Source organism: Chanodichthys erythropterus, chromosome 9 (genome assembly GCF_024489055.1).
Source record: "Chanodichthys erythropterus isolate Z2021 chromosome 9, ASM2448905v1, whole genome shotgun sequence".
In the NCBI taxonomy this organism is placed as follows: domain Eukaryota; kingdom Metazoa; phylum Chordata; class Actinopteri; order Cypriniformes; family Xenocyprididae; genus Chanodichthys; species Chanodichthys erythropterus.
Genome location: NC_090229.1, coordinates 39,235,303 through 39,255,261, shown reverse-complemented (window position 1 = coordinate 39,255,261; position 19,959 = coordinate 39,235,303). Strand labels below are relative to the sequence as shown.

Below are 19,959 nucleotides of genomic sequence, written 5' to 3'. Positions count from 1 at the left end.
CCAGACCTTTTGATATCTTTATACTGCTGTCAATTTTTGCCAACTGTGTGGCCTTAGCTGTTTACATCCCCTTTCCTGAAGACGATTCCAACTCAACTAATCATGATTTGGTGAGTACCGTGACGTCTCTTCTGACTTCTCATTGGCTGTGTCGTGGGATTAGTTTCTGCTAATTGAATTAGAGTGGAATTACACAAGCACAACGGTGAATTTGCAGACACTCAGAAGGTGCTTGTCTGTGTGTAGAGATATATACGAGTTTCTGCTGTTTCACCGCTGTGGTGATGGAGTGGAAATGAAAGGCTTTCTTTCGTATCTCAATTGTATCTCCTAGACCAGAGGATTTACCACATTTTATATGTCCTAAACAGTCAGAAATGAGATTAACAGGAGACTTTTGCTGGAGTCCTCTGCTCCTCAGATCTTCCTCTTTAGAAAAACACCATGTGTCTCCTCTAGAGTTTCTGTTTTCAGCTTCTTCTGTCAAACTCTGATCAGATCAGCCAAGATACCAAAGTCTGAAATCTCAATATGAATTCAGATCTCTCACATCAAACTAAATCATCTATAAAAACTGATCTACAGTTTTCTGGAGCTGTCCGTTGTGCTGAAATCATATATAGTGTTTGGCCTTTCTGAGTTTTTGTATTTTTCTATATATTTAAACCAAAGGGAATCAAATCTTTCACCAAAGCTTATGAAGGTGATCATTCATGAACAGAAAACTTAAAGAAAAACCGGCTGGAGTAGAGCGCAACAGTCAGTAAAACTACATTACCCATGATGCTGTACAGAAAATTCCACCAATCACAGTTGCAGCAAACAAGCTCTTTAACTCCGCCCACTCCAGCATTCTCTGTAATCCAGTTGCTCTACATATATTCTCAAAATACTTAACTATTTGTATAGAAACTTGCAATAAACTCAAAATAGATTATTTCTATAGATATGATCAACAACTCTGAATCGATCAAATTTCTCTTGTTGCTTTTATGGGATTGCAGCTCTTTTTTTTGTCTTTTTGTCCGATTTTCGAATACTTTTTTGCTTCAAAGTTTGTAATGTTATCATGCATAGCTGGTTGGTTCGGTTCATGGAAGAAATGCTCTCCTTATGGGAGAAATGAATGGAAGAAATACTTTTGGAACCAGTAGTTTTGCACTGAAGCTTGTGCGTGCAGCAGTTTTTACGTCATTATGTCTCTTATTCACAGCACAGATCGAGACACGCACTGGCTTCATGCTCATGTGCTTCTAATTAAAACATTTAGAGTTTTTTTTCCTTAATAAAGTGATACAAGGAGATAATTACAAGCAACATTAATTAATTTATTCAAATACACTATAGGTTTTTACATGTTTCTGCTTCAAACTGTATTTATTTAATAATTATGGAATTATGTCTTATTTTAAACATTGAATTAAATGTCAAATACAGTTTATTTTGTAACCAAAATACCATTAAAAGGGTTAGTTAGTTGCAAAAATGAAAATAACGTCATGTCGTTCCACACCTGTAAGACCTTCGTTCATCTTCAGAACACAAATTAAGATATTTTTGATGAAATCCGATGGCTCCGTGAGGCCTACGTAGCCATCAATGACATTTCCTCTCTCAAGATCCATTAATGTACTAAAAACATATTTAAATCAGTTCATGTGAGTACATTGATTCAATATTAATATTATAAAGCCACGAGAAAGCAAAATAATGATATTTCAACAATATCTAGGGATGTGCAATTTCAAAACACTGCTTCAGAGCTTTACAAATCGAATCAGTGAATCGGAGCACCAAAGTCACGTGATTTCACCAGTTTAGTTTAGGAGATCTGAATCCCTGATTCGATTCGTAAAGCTCTGAAGCAGTGTTTTGAAATCGCCCATCCCTAGATATTGTTGAAAAGTTGTTATTTTGTTTTTTTTGGCACAAAAAAGTATTCTTGTCACTTTATAATATTAATATTGAACCACTGTACTCACATGAACTGATTTAAATATGTTTTTAGTACATTAATGGATCTTGAGAGAGGAAATGTCATTGCTGGCTATGGACGATTTCATCAAAAATATCTTAATTTGTGTTCTGAAGATTAATGAAGGTCTTACGGGTGTGGAACGACATGAGGGAGAGTAATTAATGATATTATTTTCATTTTTGGGTGAACGAACCCTTTAATAACTAGAAAAAAAAAATCTGCATAATGCAGGACTTTTAACTATAAACAAGCCCAAATATTCCAGGACTCTTATTTTGAAATGTCTATGCTTTAGTATTGCAGGTGTGTCATGACAAATCAGGTCCTCCCTCGAAATCGGGTCTCCACAAACTGTCAGTCAATGATTATCCTAAGCATATACAAATGATATTAATTTAAAATATACATATATAGTGTGTAAAAAAGCAACAAAATAGTGCATAATAAAACCAACTGAACATAATTTCTTACTCTTGATTAGCTAACTATTAATTATTACATAATAATAATAATAATAGCCTATTAAGTTAATAATTGAACTTAATTTGTTTTATTTATGACTGAAATATTTGGACATTTAACATTTAATTTAACATAATTACATTAAAGATGATTGTGAGTATGTGTAGCAAAAGTGCAAATGCTTCGGTGTCTGTATGCTATAAGCTAACTAATACAGTCATTATAACGGAACTGTAATCAGGCGCTAAAGAGAGTACCTATTAAAATCTATCTGAACCAATCGGATCACTTGGGGTCCTAATGGAGATCTGATTTTTTCACTACACCTGCTGCTCATTTAAAAAGTTGAGGGACATACAGTATGCACAACCATCTACAACATATTACAATATAAACGGCAACATCATAACCCATCATCATAAGTAATCTTTTGGCATAAATGGCCGGTTTTCATTGATTGTGAACTGCTTTGTTTGTCTGATTTCCTGGGCTTCATGCAGACACATGTAGTGTTTTTCTTCCACACGCAGAGCGAGTTTTGCTGTTTGAGCTCCAGGGCTTGAGCAGCGTTGGGCTTGTCCAGTAAGATTAGCTTCAGCCGAGTCAGTGACACCAGTGTTTAACCTTTCTTTCTCTCTGCATTTCCATTACACTCACTCATGCATGTTCATCGATCATTTCCAGCCTACAAACCTATATTCTCAATTGCACACACGCCTGTGGGAAAGCCCTTAAACAGGGAACACTGCTGAACTGTAGTAGGAGCGCTTCATGCGTCTGTTCCTTCATGACGAGGCCGACGGGAGCGAACGCAACAAGCTGTGTAGAAATAAACACACGAGTCCGGCTGTAAACCAGGGGCGGGGAAAGAGGATCATAGGAGGATTATATCTTCACTCACTCTCTTTCTCACACTACGGCTCTTATTTCAGTCGACCAGCTGTTCAATTAAATACATTCTTATTTCACTGTTGTCATTTACTCACCCTCATGTCATTCCAAACCTGATTTTCCTCAGCAGAATGATGAACATTGGCCTGCGTGAATTCAGTGGCACTTTATCACTCCATTGTGTAGTAAAGCTTCAAAGAGTGCCAGTTCATATGTGACTAAATATGAAGCAAACACTTCCGTAGTAAAGTTGCGGCAGCTGCCAATGCTTTCCCGTGCATGTTTGTAAGCGTACGTTCACAAGAAAAAGACGATGGATGGAGGGAATAAAATCAGTGTTATATGATGCAAGAATGAGAATCAGTTGTTCAGATCATTCTGTTTGAACAGATTAAGTTTCTTTGAATGTCACTTTTAAATTGGACAAATAGCAAATGTATAGTTCAATTTTTAAGGTTATTTTTTAACTTGAACACTCTTAATGTTTGACAAAATATATAGGCTATGCTCTGCACTTGGTGGAAGAGAATCATAAATTATATTCACTCTTAAAAATAAAGCTTCTTTATCGGCATTGATGGTTCCGTTAACATTCATGAAATCTTTCTATTGCAAAAAAGGTTCTTTATAGTGAAAAAAATTTTTTTTAAAATGTTCTTCACACTAAGAAAAACTGGTTCTTTTAAAAACTGATGATTGTGAAAGGTTCTTTGAGGAACCAAAAATAGTTCTTCTATGGCATTTTTGCAAAAACGTTTTGGAACTTTTATATTGAAGAGTGTAGTAGATTATTTAGTGATTTATTTATTTATTTTCTGACTGATTTCTGCTTCCACGTTTGAAGTCAATATTGTTACATCAATGAGACTGTGCAGCCTTGAGAGGACACTGTTTCATAATTATTCATGACACCATAAAACAAGTGCTTAAAACACCTCACAGCATCATGCTGATGGAGCCACAGGCGTGTTATCAGTGACTGTGAAGAAACGCTTGAGTTTGGTTTATGTCGAGGTAAAGAGGAGATCATTTGAGACATATGCGAAATTAAAAGCGAATTAACACAGTATAGTCCAAAAGTTTAAGATTTTTAATGTTTTTAAAAGAAGTTTCATCTGCTCACCAAGGCTACATTTATTTAATTAAAAATACAGTAAAAACAGTAATATTGTGAAATATTATTACAATTTAAAATAACTGTTTTCTATTTGAATATATTTGACAAAGTAATTTATTCCTGTGATGCAAAGCTGATTTTTCAGCATCATTACTCCAGTCTTCAGTGTCACATGATCCTTCAGAAATCATTCAGATATGATGATCTGCTGCTCAAGAAACATTTATGATTATTATCAATGTTGAAAACAGTTGTGTACTTTTTTTTCAGGATTCCTTGATGAATAGAAAGTTGAGCATTTATCTGAAATACAAAGCTTCTGTAGCATTATACACTACCGTTCAAAAGTTTGGGGTCAGTAAGAATTTTTATTTTTATTTTTTTGAAAAGAAATTAAAGAAATGAATACTTTTATTCAGCAAGGATGCATTAAATCAATCAAAAGTGACAGTAAAGACATTTATAATGTTACAAAAGATTAGATTTCAGATAAACACTGTTCTTTTGAACTTTCTATTCATCAAATAATCCTGAAAAAAAATATTTTGTACAATTGTACACATTAAATGTTTCTTGAGCAGCAGATCAGCATATCAGAATGATTTCTGAAGGATCATGTGACACTGAAGACTGGAGTAATGATGCTGAAAATTCAGCTTTGATCACGGGAATAAATTACTTTGTCAAATATATTCAAATAGAAAACAGTTATTTTAAATTGTAATAATATTTCACAATATTACTGTTTTTACTGTATTTTTAATTAAATAAATGTAGCCTTGGTGAGCAGACCAAACTTCTTTTAAAAACATTAAAAATCTTAGTGGTTCCAAACTTTTGGACTGGACTGTATATTATAGCAGAGAATAAATACTGATGACTCAATTGCATTAACATTTAATTAAAGAAATAAAATTTGTGTATTTGTATGTATACAATACCCATATATAATAGCACATTTGTTATTTTTGTTGCATGAGTATTGAACTTCAGCATCCATTTGTGAGAACTTGTTAAATAAAAGTGTCTGGACAGACACCATTGTTGCATTTTGTAGAAGTGTGCTGAGAAATTGAAACCTTCTTGTCTGAACACAGTATCTTACCAAAGAAGGCTGGTACTGAGTGTAATATCGTCTTTATATAACAGTACAATAAACTAGACATTAATATTGAGTAACTTTCATTTTAGACACAATATTGCCAGTTATTTCATCTGTTTACATGATAGTGGAAAAGTGGAATAATCAGTGTTGCTGAAGTCGGTTGAGTACATGATTCAGTTACTCATAAACACAGGTTTTATATTTTTATGTCCTTCCTTCTCTAATTTCCCTCCATCTCTTGGACTCAGATGAACTTCATTTCTTACATTAGCAGTTGCATGTTAACAGTGAAGTGGAACAGAGTCACTTGTTATTTCCTGAATGAATCAGAATTGGTTGAGTGAACGATTCAATTATTCATTCATAAAGGCCCTGTCCCAAATCAAAGTGCTGCAGACATACAGTGGCCGTGATGATTGAACTCAGAGGAAGATAGCAGGGTGCCATTTGGGACATGGTTGAAGACAGTCACTTATTCAGTTCCTGAATTAATCAGGGTTTTTGAACAAATTGGTTGAATGAATGATTTGATGATTTATTAAAGACAGTCACTTATTTAAAGGTTTATAAACACTTTTTGTTATACTAGTTGAAACTCTTCACATCCTGATAGCAATCACATAATCACAAAACATGTACATATATCTTCTGTAGAAGTCTCAGGACCAAAAAATGTTTGCATTCAGTTCGATACGAAGTCTTACCTGGCTGTCAACATGTGTATTTCCACACCTCCGCACACCTGCTTACGTATGCAGAGTTGTAGACAGACGTCAGTCACTGAGCTCCACAAACAAACAGCAGTCATCTTTTGCAGTTCCTCCTGAAACAGTCAAAACAGTCAGCTTATGCTGCGTTCACACCATGTGACCGCTATAATTACGAGATGGCACCTCGTGATGTGTCCTCAGACTTTCAACACTATCAACACCGAAATGAATCTGCAGCAGCCAGAGATCTATTAGTTGTTTACGTTCATTATTATTGTAATGTTATGTGCTTGGGACATGTGGAAATTTAATGTCGTCTCTTATCTAGTGATACTTTGCAGACTCTGGCTGTGTGCGTTCATGTGTTTTGGAGGAGGCGTGGCTTTGGAGACGCTCTGAAGGGAGGGTGGGATCTCATGCTTTCAAAGCCTCTCCGAAAATGGCCTACTCTAAGTTTAATCCCTGAAGGGATCTGAGTTTTTTAACAAATTGGCTGAATGAATGATTCAATGACTCTGCAGAAAGAGTCAGTGTAAAATCTAATTCACAGACTGACGATCTGTCTAGAACAAACAGCTGAATGATGCAAACAGTGAAATGTCCTAGTGCTGTCCATCTGTTATGTATGGAAGCTTGTTTCTGCCACAGAATAAAAAATAATAAAGGTAGTTGCAAACTTTTATCTCACAATTCTGACTTTAAGGCCCTGGTATTAAGATGCGTTTTGGTCGATCGGATCACAAGTGGACGAGGGAGACGCATTCCCGTTTACACCCATGTTTTAATCCATCACTTTTATCCTCTTTCACCCACTTCTGTTCGGATTTCTTCAAGGAGAGCGTCTATGGGTGGTTAAATTGATGGGTTTTTCCGATCTTTTGATCTACTGGACAAAAAAAGCTTGTGTAATTTACATATGAAAGAGCCATACGGAGAGTATCAGCTTTTGTCTGATAGCCGCAAGACCGGCCTAACGCTGTGAGTGTGTGTTAGAAATCAGGAATGGTGGAGAACATTGTGCTTGGTATGTTTTTCATCTTCAAACCAAACTTGGGTCCTCAACAAAGTTTAAATCCCATCTGGTGAGAGTGCTTCCCATAATGTTTACGCATTAGGTCAGTAGATGGAGAGTAGATGGTCTTTTGTGGCTGTTCGAACACATTCGATCACATGAGCGTCTACACTACGAAAGCAATCGACTACCTCTGGAAGTGGTCAAAAGTAGACAAGCTCAAAACATTTTAGACCCCGTTTACACCTGTATTTAGTGTTGTCCACTTGTGATCCGATCGACCAAAATGCATCTTAATACCAGGAGGAAACAGGGCCTATAACTCACAATTGTATTCTTTATTCCATAGCAGAAACAAGCGTCCATAGTTATGACACACTATAACAACAAATAAGAACAAAACAAAACAAACTAGATTAAAAAGTTTGAAGACAAACTTTAAGTTGGCTTGAAAAAGCCTAGCTAGAAAGTTTGAAGTAGTTTTAAAAGTTTGAAATTAGTTTAGTAGTTTTGATAGATAGGAACTCTGGGTGGTTGCTAAGGTGTTGCTGTGCAGTTGCTAGGGTACTCGGGGTGGTTTCTAGGGTGTTGCTATGGTATTCTGAGGGGTTGCTAAGGTGTTGCTATGCAGTTGCTAAGTTGTTTTGGGTGGTTGCTATGAGATAGATCATATTAGATATAGATAGATAGATGGGTTTATGAGTTTCAATGAGTTTCAATGGATTAGGAACAGTACATAGAATTGCACTTGAGTCTAATTGAGTTTGAGTCTAATGGGCTTCCGTAGTTTAAATTTGAATTTTGACTGTTGGAATTTGAAAGTCTTGGCTCATTTGAACATTCCGTCAATGAAAGTCAATGGGATTTTTCCTAGCTTTAATAGTCATTTTTAGGAAACCCGTAAGTCGGATCAGTTAGAAAAGATAAAGCACACTAAGTCAGAACAGTCTGAAGATCTGACCCGAGTTTGGAGTATGTAGAGTTAAAGCTCTAGGAGGAGTTAGAGCTGGAAATTTTAGTCCCAGAAGAAAATAGCATAACAGTAAGTTGGCTTTTTCAAGCCAACTTAATAAGAATTTGTTGCACCATAACTAGCTATTTAAAACTATAATTGCATTTGCCAATGACATTGCTCTCTAACCACATCAAACTGAGCTTCAGAACTCCCAAAACAAGCTCTGGGATCAGTTTACTTTGGTCCAGGTGTGTTTTGAGACAAAAATCACTCAGCATGATCAACTGCAAAGAGTAAATGACCTTTTATAAACAAACTACAGCATCATCACCTGCACATAAACAACCTCTAGACTCATTAGTCTAACGCTGCCGTCAACTCGACCGGATACTGCGTCACTGAGGCCATTGGGCTGAGGCCACAGCAATGAATGTGCCTGAAGTATTTGACAAGCTTAAGTGCTTTCAGACAAAGGACGTCGACAGGTGATGAAAAATGAATTAATAATTTGTCAACTTTTAGGTTTGGAAAAGTGGCTTATATTGCTGTGATTCATGTGAAAATCTATGACTGATTTGTTTTGCACATAGACATGCACAGCCTGCTGTGTTCAGCAATGAGATTTCATTGTTCAAATGGGATTATTAGTGTATTGTAGCTATTCTTAGTGCCGTGGCTTAGCCATTGTCATCCGGTCAGCTGCAGCTTGAGACGTGGTCAAAGACAACATTCACATCAATAGTCCACACGTGACCCGGTGTGTTTATTATAACCGTCAGATTTCTCCAGTTCACTCGTAACTGTAGCATTGAACAAACTCATGTGTGATTACACTCTGAAATGCAGCTCTTGTTTCAGGGCTATAGCTCTGGCCAGCTGTCACTGTCTGTTCTCTTGCAGACTTTTGATTAAATGGCATAAAATCTGGTCTGATTTTTTTTGCCTGTATTGTATGGAGAAATAGGGACTCGAACATGAGAGCAGTTCACAAATTGTAATCTCTGCCTAACACTAAATACATGACATTAACTAACCACATTACTTTGATACACTCATCTCTGGCCGAATACTTCCTGATTTTATCACTGAAAACTAAAATCTCTCTGTTCTATCATTGTGTTTCACAGGAAACGGTAGAATATGCCTTCCTGATCATTTTCACGATTGAAACCTTCCTCAAGATCATCGCTTACGGACTGGTGATGCACCAGAACTCCTATGTGAGAAACGGGTGGAATATGTTGGATTTTGTCATCGTCATTGTCGGGTGAGTGAACAGTCGCAGTCACATGCCCTTTCACACTCGTGATTCCTTCTCAGGGCTACATTTGTAAAAAAGAAGTGCACTCACTTTTAAAAGTGTACTTGTTACTGTAATCATATATTTTAAAAGAATAAGTGCCACATCGTGATTGAACAGCTCTGTTTGAAGAAGCTCATGTCGGCTAGTAATTGTTGAAAGGATTTTAGTAAATATGCCAAGGATTTTGTCACAAAGCTGGCAACTGTTCTCAAGGGCTTACAACCTGATCAAGTGCTGATCTATGACCTGATTTAATGTGATTAAGTGCGAGGGAATCCAGTGCATGAAGTCAGAGGTCATGGTAGATGTTGGATCCTCATGCTGAATCTCATCTGTGACGTCCATAAGCCATGGTGCCAGATGAGTGTCATTTCATACAGATCCATGAATGAGAAAAAGAGAAAACCCTCCTGACCTGACACTGAAATCAGATCTCTCAAAGCGTTTCCGGAGGTGGTTCGAGACACGAAACTGGACGAGTGTAAATGCATATAGTTTTCTGTACGTGTTTAACGGACCTTTGATTTGGTTCATCAACAGATGCTCTTCTGTCTGTATCTCTATATCTGTTTGCACACGATTAAGAACACTTCCACTCCTAATAATAGAGTGTTTTTTGCAGTCATGTCATATATAAAGAACCTTTCAGTGATCAGTTATATAAGAACAATTATTTCTGTGAAGAATATTTTAATAATCTGCAGAACCGTTTTCCACTATAAAAACCTTTAGTAGAATAGAAAGGTTACATGGATGTTAAAGGTGGATCATGGAAGTATAGATGCCCATGAAGAACCTTTATCTCTCTTCTCAAAAATTGAGACCCCAGTCTGCATGTTATTTTCCTAATTTCAATTTGAGGTACTGTCAAGTAAATAGTACTAGTTTTCATTGTATTATTTTAACTAACACACATATTTGAAGTGTTTTGCCTCAGAATGTTAAAATACACATGAAATCAAAATGTATTAATATTAACTTTACTAGTGCATATCACTAGTCTTGTGGTAAACAATTAATCTGTGCAAGATAAAACACAGAAAAAAAATAGTTTGTCGCATTAATCTTTAATCAAAATCTGAAAAGTTGCTTCCGGTATGGAATGGCGTTCCTTCTCTGATGACGGCTTGGGTTGAAAACGCGTAAACCACTCCCCTCCGAACGCTCGTCTGCTATGAGCGAGAAATGGAGAGCGCTAAAGTAAAACTCTGCCCTCTATTCAATATTCCGTTTCACTCGGAAATACGTCACAACACTGGAGAAAAGTCTTTGCAACTTCCAGTTCACGCGGACTTTAAATAAAACCAGTCTTAGTATTTGTGTTCATGTCACTCAATATGTGAAGCTGAGTAATAATTAGAAATAAGTTCATCCAACTAAAATAAAATATTGATTTTCAGATAAAGTGGTGGCGCACCCAGCATGCATTGTGGAGTGAATAAATTCTTTGCATTGTTTTACTATTTACCATCTGCTGTTAGTCAGAATTTTTTTTTACATTAAAATTAATGTTTGTCATCACCATTTTTTAGTTTTGAAATCTATATATGCCTGTTCATTAAGGTTTAGGAAAAATATATGCAGCACATCACAACAGTTCTGCAAACTGACCTTACGACAAATAAATGACTGACCGCCCAAATAGCCAATCAAATCGTTTTTATCTGCCATTTTGTCTGATAAATTTACCGACCTCTCTGTGACATCCAAACCTCCTCTTTTGGCAAATTCACATCTTGTGGTAAAAAGTGTTATGGTACATGTAATTCAGATACTTGGTATTCAGAAAGGCTAGTGAATTTTGTTTGTTTCATTCCCAAAACTATCCAGTAATCTCCAACAAAATACATGCGTTAGATCAACTAAACTTTGGAATGATCATCCAACAGCAAAACATCTCTCTGTTCTGAAAGTTCAAAGCATCCAGTTTTTTTTAAAAAGGTTTTATTAAGGTTATGTGAACTTGGTTTTAAGGGAACATCCATTTGATCATTTTGCTAAACTAACAAGTAGCAGCATTTAAAAATGTTTTATTAACGATTTATTAAACACCAGATAGAACATTCTGAGAACGTCCCCTCTAGCTGGATACATGTATGCAACACAAATAAATACACACACACAAACATTATTTGCATCTGTAGAAAGCATCTGTTACACATATTTCCTTTTTTATCGTCGACTGTCCGGCGACTTGACACTTGGGTTGATTGTCCCCTTGTAATTTTATTATATTTAGTCTTTTAATATAACAACCTGATACAAAAGCTTGTTCTTTCTGTTTTTGCATGATGAAAAACTAGCACTGACATCATCTGCAATACTAAACACACTGTAAATTTAATTCAGTGTGTTACTTGCCATTTCTTTGTAATTATTTGTGAAATTAACTAGCAATTTATGAGTGAAAATTGTTCCTACACCAATTTATTTATTTATTTTCAGTGCAGATCAACCTTGCATTCTGTTTTAATCATTGATGTGTGTGTGTGTGTGTGTGTGTGTGTGTGTGTGTGTGTGTGTGTGTGTGTGTGTGTGTGTGTGTGTGTGTGTGTAGTCTCTTCAGTGTTGTGCTGGAGCTGATAACCAAAGATCGAGATGTCAGCGGGCAGACAGGCGGAAAGCCGGGCGGCTTCGATGTCAAGGCTTTACGAGCGTTCAGAGTCCTGCGGCCCCTCCGTCTGGTCTCAGGAGTGCCAAGTGCGTCCGCATCTTTACCCAGCATTCCCTGACTAATAACACGCTGATAATAACACACTCAGCTGCTCTTGTGTCCCTTGTGGAAAAGATGTACACTTTAGCACACTTTTAAAAATAATATGTTTTAAAAGAATATACTTGCGAGCTAAATATAATGTTTTGGACTCTTAATTACATGTTACAATTAAATTGAAAAATTAAAATTATATTAAATGCAATTATCTGAACTTAAGTAGGACTTCTATCTTTATATGTAAATATTATTATTGAAATAGGGTTAAGTGTACTGCTGAATGTACTGACAAACATTAACAATAAACTAAAATGTACTTTAATGCCTTTTCTATCGAAAATTGTGTCATGTAGTTAAATATACTTGTTTACACATTTGTAATAATGAAGCTGCAATTTAGTACATTTAAAATATAAATGTAATATCAAATACACTACACTTAAAATTATAATCAAGTGCTTTACATGTGCTTTAGTACAAGTGTACTTCTTTTGAACGTGACAAAAGTTTATTAAAATGTACTTTAAAGTGAAACCTTTAATTTGACATTATTTACAAAGTGCTCTTTTTAAAAGTGTTCTTAAGCATGAAAGTGAACACTCTTTAAGTGCACTTAAGTGGCCTTTTATTTTGTTAATATTATATTATCTGCAAATAAAGAATATACTAGATTAGAAGATTTGAAGTACACAACCAGTGCACAATTAATATCACTTGGTGTGTGTGTGTGTGTGTGTGTGTGTGTGTGTGCAGGCTTACAGGTGGTGCTGAATTCCATTATTAAAGCCATGGTTCCTCTGCTTCACATCGCTCTGCTCGTACTCTTCGTCATCATCATCTACGCCATCATCGGTCTGGAGCTGTTCATCGGGAAGATGCACGCGACCTGCTATCTAAACGGCACGCGTCAGTGTGTTCTCACATTCATTGCATTATTTACAAACAATGAAACTTCTCTTTCTAAAACTTCTCTAGGATTACACAAATCATAATGTATCAAAAATGTATCTTAAAAATATCCTGACTAATATGTTTATACACACAGTAAAAAAGCCACCTTTTCCTGAGAATGAGCCACCTACACTGCAAAAAATAGTATTTTTGAACTTAAAGTTTAAACATATACTGACTTAATTTGGATACATTTAAAAATTTTTAATAAGACTTAAAATCTTCAGTCATTTTGCTTGTCAAGCATCTTGATTTAAGAATGTTTGTAATGGAAACAAGACAGAAACACTGAGGAAGTAAATCATTTTTTGCAGTGTATCTCTTTCTCTCCACACAGGTACATTAGCAGAAGAGGATCCTGCTCCCTGCTCTCTTTCAGGTCACGGGCGTCACTGCCCTCTCAACGGCACCGTGTGTAGGGACGGCTGGCACGGGCCCAACAACGGCATCACAAACTTTGACAACTTCCTGTTTGCCATGCTGACGGTGTTCCAGTGTATCACCATGGAGGGCTGGACTGATGTGCTGTACTGGGTGAGACCGTCACTGACGCCACTCTTACTCTTACACTTCCGCTCGGAGAGCTTTTCCATGACACACACAGAGAGCTCAACTGATGCTAATGAGATTGACCCTCTAAGACTGAAGGGACAGAGGAAGACTGAGACCACAGCCTGTGTTTATCAGAGGTGGAGAAAGAACACAAATCAAGGACTTGATTAAATCTACAGATAACCTAATTGTTAAAGTACTCATTTTTTATTTTTTGAAAGTACAACAGAACTAGATTTTTTTTGTGACCATGATTTTTATTATTTTTCAAATATAGTGTGCCTGTGATTAACTATCGAGGGAAGCAAAAGACTGAGTGGCTATCTAGAGTCGCCAAAATCCCATCATGCCCTCACATATTAAACTCTGTTATTTACTAGAGGTGTAACGGTTCCCATTGCTCACGGTTCGGTTTTTATCACGGTTTTAAGGTCACGGTTTCGGTATGTTCTATGTTCAGGGAAAAAGGACTACTGTCAAATAAAAATAAAGAAAATAAGAACAAATAATGAAACGTCAATCAGCGGCACAAATAAGAACAGTAGAGCATAGATACAGATAAAACAAAGAGTGTTTTTCAGGTATCTAACAGTAGTACAGAAATTGAATAAAGTAATCAAATGTAAATAACACTGCATATTATCTTCACTGTATAAATTAAATAAAGATGAATCATTATTAAAGTTACAAAAGTTGACGTGAGAGGTGTTGTGTGTTTCAGATGAATGATGCCATGGGCTTTGAGTTGCCTTGGGTCTATTTTGTCAGTCTGGTCATTTTCGGCTCCTTCTTTGTCCTCAATCTCGTACTGGGAGTTCTCAGTGGGTGAGTTATTTTATAAAATACTGTCCTCGTTCAGTTTCTGTACTTCCCATTTTTTATAGACACACCTTTAAAAATGGCATTCGTTTCCACGGTCTATATCTGTGTACATGAGCTCTGCTGGGCAGTATCGCGTGTGTGAATGTGTCTGTGTGTGTCCGCCATAGAGAGTTCTCTAAGGAGCGCGAGAAGGCCAAGGCGCGCGGAGATTTCCAGAAACTGCGTGAGAAGCAGCAGCTTGAAGAGGATCTGAAGGGATATCTGGATTGGATCACGCAAGCTGAGGATATCGACCCTGATAATGATGAAGGGGGAGATCAGGAGGCCAAACGCAACCGTACGTGAAATGCAAGACTCATTTGTTTCTCATCTTTTCATCTGTCTTAAACCAACACTGTCGTTTGTGCACATTAACAGTTCTATTCAAAGATCATACTGGAATCAAATCAATAATGCTGACAACAATTCCATGTTAGTCAGATTTAAGCGTTGTGCAGCAGTTTATGCATCCACCATCCATCAAAACCAGCTGTGTTTTGTGTGAGTAATGCTGGTTTAGTTCAGTCTAAACGCAGTATGAGTCAGTAAGTGGATTGTGGGGCACAGTAAAAGTTTGAATTTGAATAAAATTTGAATTTTATCACAAATTTGCTGCATACAAAGCAGGAGGAACACAGGACTCATGGTACCTGTACAGCATGTGTGTTCATTCTAGCAGTCGACTGGTGTGTTGTTTTTATTTAATACCAATATTTGTAGAGGAAATTAATGTGTGCTAGTGGTTCCTTGGAAAAGTTTAGAGAAAAGTAGTGTAAAAAAAATAAATAAAAAAAAATAAGATTAAACTAACTACATTAATAAATTTGATTAAAATAAAAATATAAAATAAATAAAAAATAAAAATTTTAAATATTTACATTAGATTAAAATACATCAAATAAAGAAATGACATTTTATTTAATTTAAAATAAATATGTAAATAATAAATTATTACAATTGATTAAAATAAATTAAAATAAATAACTACATAAATAGAAACATAAAAACATTTTAAACATTTATTGCCACTCCTCCAAGGTGGAGCCTCCATCCTTTACTCATGAAAGAAGGCAAACAAGAGCAGGACATAATTTTGCAGTTGCCCAATAACTTTCATCTCCCGGGCTCTAAAAAAACCCAAAGAACTGAAGGGGAGCATAGGTCCAACTTGAACACCCAATGTAACTGAGGGAGGCAGCTCAACCCTGCCCTAAGCCCTGCTATAGCTATCACATCATTTTTTTCATTTAGCACCAGACCATGATAGTATTTGACAGACAACAGGAGGGATGCCCACAGGTGAACTTCCTCTGCATGTTTGCATTGTCAAATCAGGGCCATAGTAGAGCCTTCCAAAGGGGAGCTATATTCCTACTTCAAGGCCCAACAGTAGTTGGGGAGAGAGGTAAATGAAGTAGAGAGAAACTATACGACCCTACATAACTCCAACCCTCAGGGCCATACAGAGGGAAGTTATGTCCAGACAAGAACAAGGCCGGCTGCAGTTTGCTCTCATCCACCATACTCTAACCCCAAGCAGGCCACAGGGGAGCTTATCCTGGATTTAAAAAAAAACATTACACTGTGGGAGAGCAGCTCAACCCTGACTTGAATAAAGGCACTTCTTCCAGGACCCGCTATAGTATTGAACATGGAAGCACCCATGTTAAAGGGGAGCATACATCCCTACTTCAATACCCAACAGTAGTGGAAAGGGACTTAAATGAATGAGGGGAGGGAGGGAATCTTTACCTCCCAAAATAACTCTGTTTGTCCTGCATCGACCCTTAACTTGCTAAGCAACCTTACTAAGCAACCCATTCACAGTTCTACTCAGACCCTAAGATAGGGGAGAATATAGCTCAACCTTGGAAAAAGGTATCAGAGCGGAGCAGGAGAGACAACCTCCGTCTGCTACTACTGACCAATGCCACTCTCACCTTGGGGGGCATGTGAAGGAAGCCAGATGTCCTCATATGCCCAGCTTACCACCTAAATTGAAGTGTCTTTGCCAAAAACGTGCCGGCGTACATAAGCAATCAAGCACTGCTTAGCATCATCATCAAGCCACTTGAGCAGCGGTGGCTCATAGTGCTGCTCATCTCTACATGCAAGTTGAATGACCGCAACCAATGGCAAGGTTCCATTCATGTAGAAGGGAGGAAATGGAACCATCACCAATCTGCTGAACCCATGTTTGGTGTGGGTGACTAGGTGGTCTTCTTCAATCATTAGGAGCACGTCTTTCAGTACAGCGGGCAACAGCACAGGCTAGGGCACCAGGGGCAGGAGAATGACTTCCCAGTGGGGCCACATGTCCGAACAGAGCTGTGCGATGACAAGGGATTATGCCAGTGATTGTTGACAGGCGGGTCCGCAAGGTGACAGCTGCATTTGTTATGAGGTCGAACCAGCGAATATGCAGGATTTGACACTGGCAGCCCATGTGAAAGACTGTAGTCTTTTGGCATCATGCAACTGAAGAGTTCAAGTCTCGGAGCCGTACAGGAGGATCACAGGAGGCAGGTGTAATAGAACCAGAGTTTTGTACTAAGCTGGAACTTCTGCTGATTTCAAAGGGTCTGAAAAGACCTCATTGCTGAAGCAGCCAGACTGATTAAGTGTAAGATATCAGCTGTGCACCTTCCATCTGAGATTTGTATGTTACCAGATATGTGAACTGTGTGACATTTTCCACCTGTTGACCACTGACTGCGGAACTCAAGCCGCGAGGTCCCAACTCTCATCCCTCAGAGAGAGTCAAGCATGGGTAGAGCTTCTCACAGTGAACTTCTCACAACTCCCTCGAGAGTCGGACACGCTTGTGCAAATGCTAGATTACATCCCTCGGGAGAGAATCGAAGAAGAATAAAGTTCCAGCTTTCTTGAGAGTGTTTGTCTTGCACATGCATACATACGAGTGGCTCCTGAAGACAAAAGAGCTGATGATGTGTATTACAGGCACCGTCTTATACGCACTGTCGTTGGCCAATAAAATGTTGTGTTTGGCACACATGCTTCAGACACCGGTCACGCTGATGGCATTCACCATAGCATCAATCCAAGATGCAGTGTTGAGTTCCACTTCTAAAAGGAAACCGCAATGTTTTTGACGTTATGAGAGACAAATAAATGGAAATCCACCAAAAAGAGCTTGGTAAATGTAAAAAGCAAGAACTCCATTTTACTGATAGATCAAAAACTCAAAAACTCCTTGATGGAAAATCTACCATCCAAAATGTCAAAATGGTAGTTAATTTTGATAATTAATAATAATTATTTGCAAACCTCATTATTATGCACCATGCATTAGCAAATGTGTATGTAGCTCTGCTTTGTAGTAAGAGTGTGATTGTAGTTTTCTCTTTAGCCTTTGCTTTATGTTGCTCTATAGTGAGTCAGAACCGCAAATCCACCTTCTGTGTCCGTCCTGTTTCTCTCATTTCCTTCTTTTCTCTCTCTCTCTGTCTGTCTCTAGTGTTGTAGTATTGTAGTGCTGCTGTGTTTTTGTGCAGTAGACGCTCATAGCTGCTCTCTGTTTGAATGCATGTGAACTGAAGGGGTGATGCTGGGCGATCTCACCCACGAGAAGAGCACGGGAAACTCGAGCTGGTTCAGTCAGTCCACTGAGACTCAGGGTAAATTTTGCTCTGTGTGTGTGTTTGAGTGTGACCAGCATATCATATACTTCACAACATATTCAATGAAAACAACAATTCATTGAATATAGTCAGTGCTTGAAGTGGGAAAAAAGTGCTGGTACTTCCGGGGGAAGTGGCGATTCGTCCTCTCGGCTGAATTTGCATTTCGGTTTCGGGCAACATGTAAGAGGTGCCATGCGCAAGAAAAAACAAATGTACGCCAAAAAATTAAAATATGAAAGTGCCAGTTCTGTGTGCCAGTACTGCCCACTTTGAGCACTGAATATAGTAGCAAGAGACAAAGCACAAATAACCCTGTAAGTGCATATGTTTGTTGTTTAACTGTATTTGTAAGTAATAGTCTATTCACATTAAATATAGTTACATTTCTTGTTTTTCACCCTTCGCATATTTGCACGCTTCATCAAACTTGTACATTTATACCATGTTTTCTGGAAAAAAAAAAAAGCAAAATGATCTGCCAGTGGGGTAAGAAAAATAATCGGTTAACCTTTATTTTAAGGTGACGTAGTTACATTATACTTAATCAAATAAGTACTGAATAATATTAATTAATTACATGTACTTACTGTAGAGTTACGGTTAGGGTTTGGTTTAGGGTTAGTTACTTGCAAGTATGCATAATTTACTATATTAGTAAATATCACTATAGTAAGTACATGTTACGTGTAACTATGTCACCTTACAATAAAGAGATACCAAATAATATTGTTACTCTTTGAAATTAAGATTATTCAAATTGAATCAAAATGATTTATTCCATTTAGGGATTTTTGTCAAATAGGCCACAATCTACTGGAACAATGTTCCAGGAGGAGATCAATAGGGCTGTATGGGATCTGTAATGTATGAGCCAATGAATATGTGAATATTGCCTTGTCTCTATAATTCATTCATGTGATTTTATCCCCTGACTAGCAGATGACATTTCCAACCTATACTCTACCATTCACTCATTTTGATGGAAAAAGTGTGTGAATCTTGAAACTAATTTAACGAATCGCACACATTCACAGGATTGTGGATATCATAGGCGGACGAGGATACATCTGTGCTACCTTCAAAACTTAAAGGCATTTCAATGAACAGGTTGCTGTACAAATATTGGATTCTGACATGCCCTGATGTCTTACCTTCAGATGTTTGGTCTCTGTTCACTGTTTCCTGTTTTTTCTGTTCCTGGTTCCACTTGTAATTGTGTCCAGGTGTTCTTTGTTCTTTATCAGTAATATACCATAGCACAGAAACGTTTACTCCCTAATAATTCCTAAATAACACAAGTGTACTTTAAATTAGGGATGCTAAAAGAAGCTGCCAATAATCGCAAGTATTTTTATAATCGGCCATCAGCTGATTGTTTAAAAACAGCCAGTGATCAGTGAATATATCCTGTCAATCAAAAGGAGGGAGAAAAATGTGTCAAACTGCGAAAAATCTCTCTTGTGTTGAATTTAGGGCAGTCTACGTGACAATAACATCCAATCGCAAAGAGCTCTGTTTTGTTACTTCTGTCCATTTTATAATGGAATTAAAACGTTAAATGGTGTTTTGATGCTCTTATATGTGACGTGACAGATTGTTTAAGTGGAGTATTTTCTTCCACTTTACTACAAGTTATAGCACAATGAGGCGTGAATGAACATCAGAAGGAATGTTGAAATATACAGTACAACTTACTGAAATGTAT

The 19,959-nt window shown here is 37.2% G+C and overlaps 1 protein-coding gene across 1 annotated transcript in view; it reads left to right on the top strand.

The window, feature by feature from the left end:
- Nucleotides 1-4: 4 nt before the first annotated feature.
- cacna1db (calcium channel, voltage-dependent, L type, alpha 1D subunit, b) overlaps nucleotides 5-19,959 on the top strand; it is a 54,265-nt gene continuing 34,310 nt past the window's right edge. Inside the window, 7 exon segments of the mRNA XM_067394146.1 lie at nucleotides 5-110; nucleotides 9,358-9,497; nucleotides 12,091-12,233; nucleotides 13,000-13,152; nucleotides 13,535-13,731; nucleotides 14,471-14,574; nucleotides 14,739-14,908. Of these exon segments, the coding sequence (XP_067250247.1) occupies nucleotides 9,433-9,497; nucleotides 12,091-12,233; nucleotides 13,000-13,152; nucleotides 13,535-13,731; nucleotides 14,471-14,574; nucleotides 14,739-14,908 (832 nt within the window). The 5' untranslated portion in view covers nucleotides 5-110; nucleotides 9,358-9,432.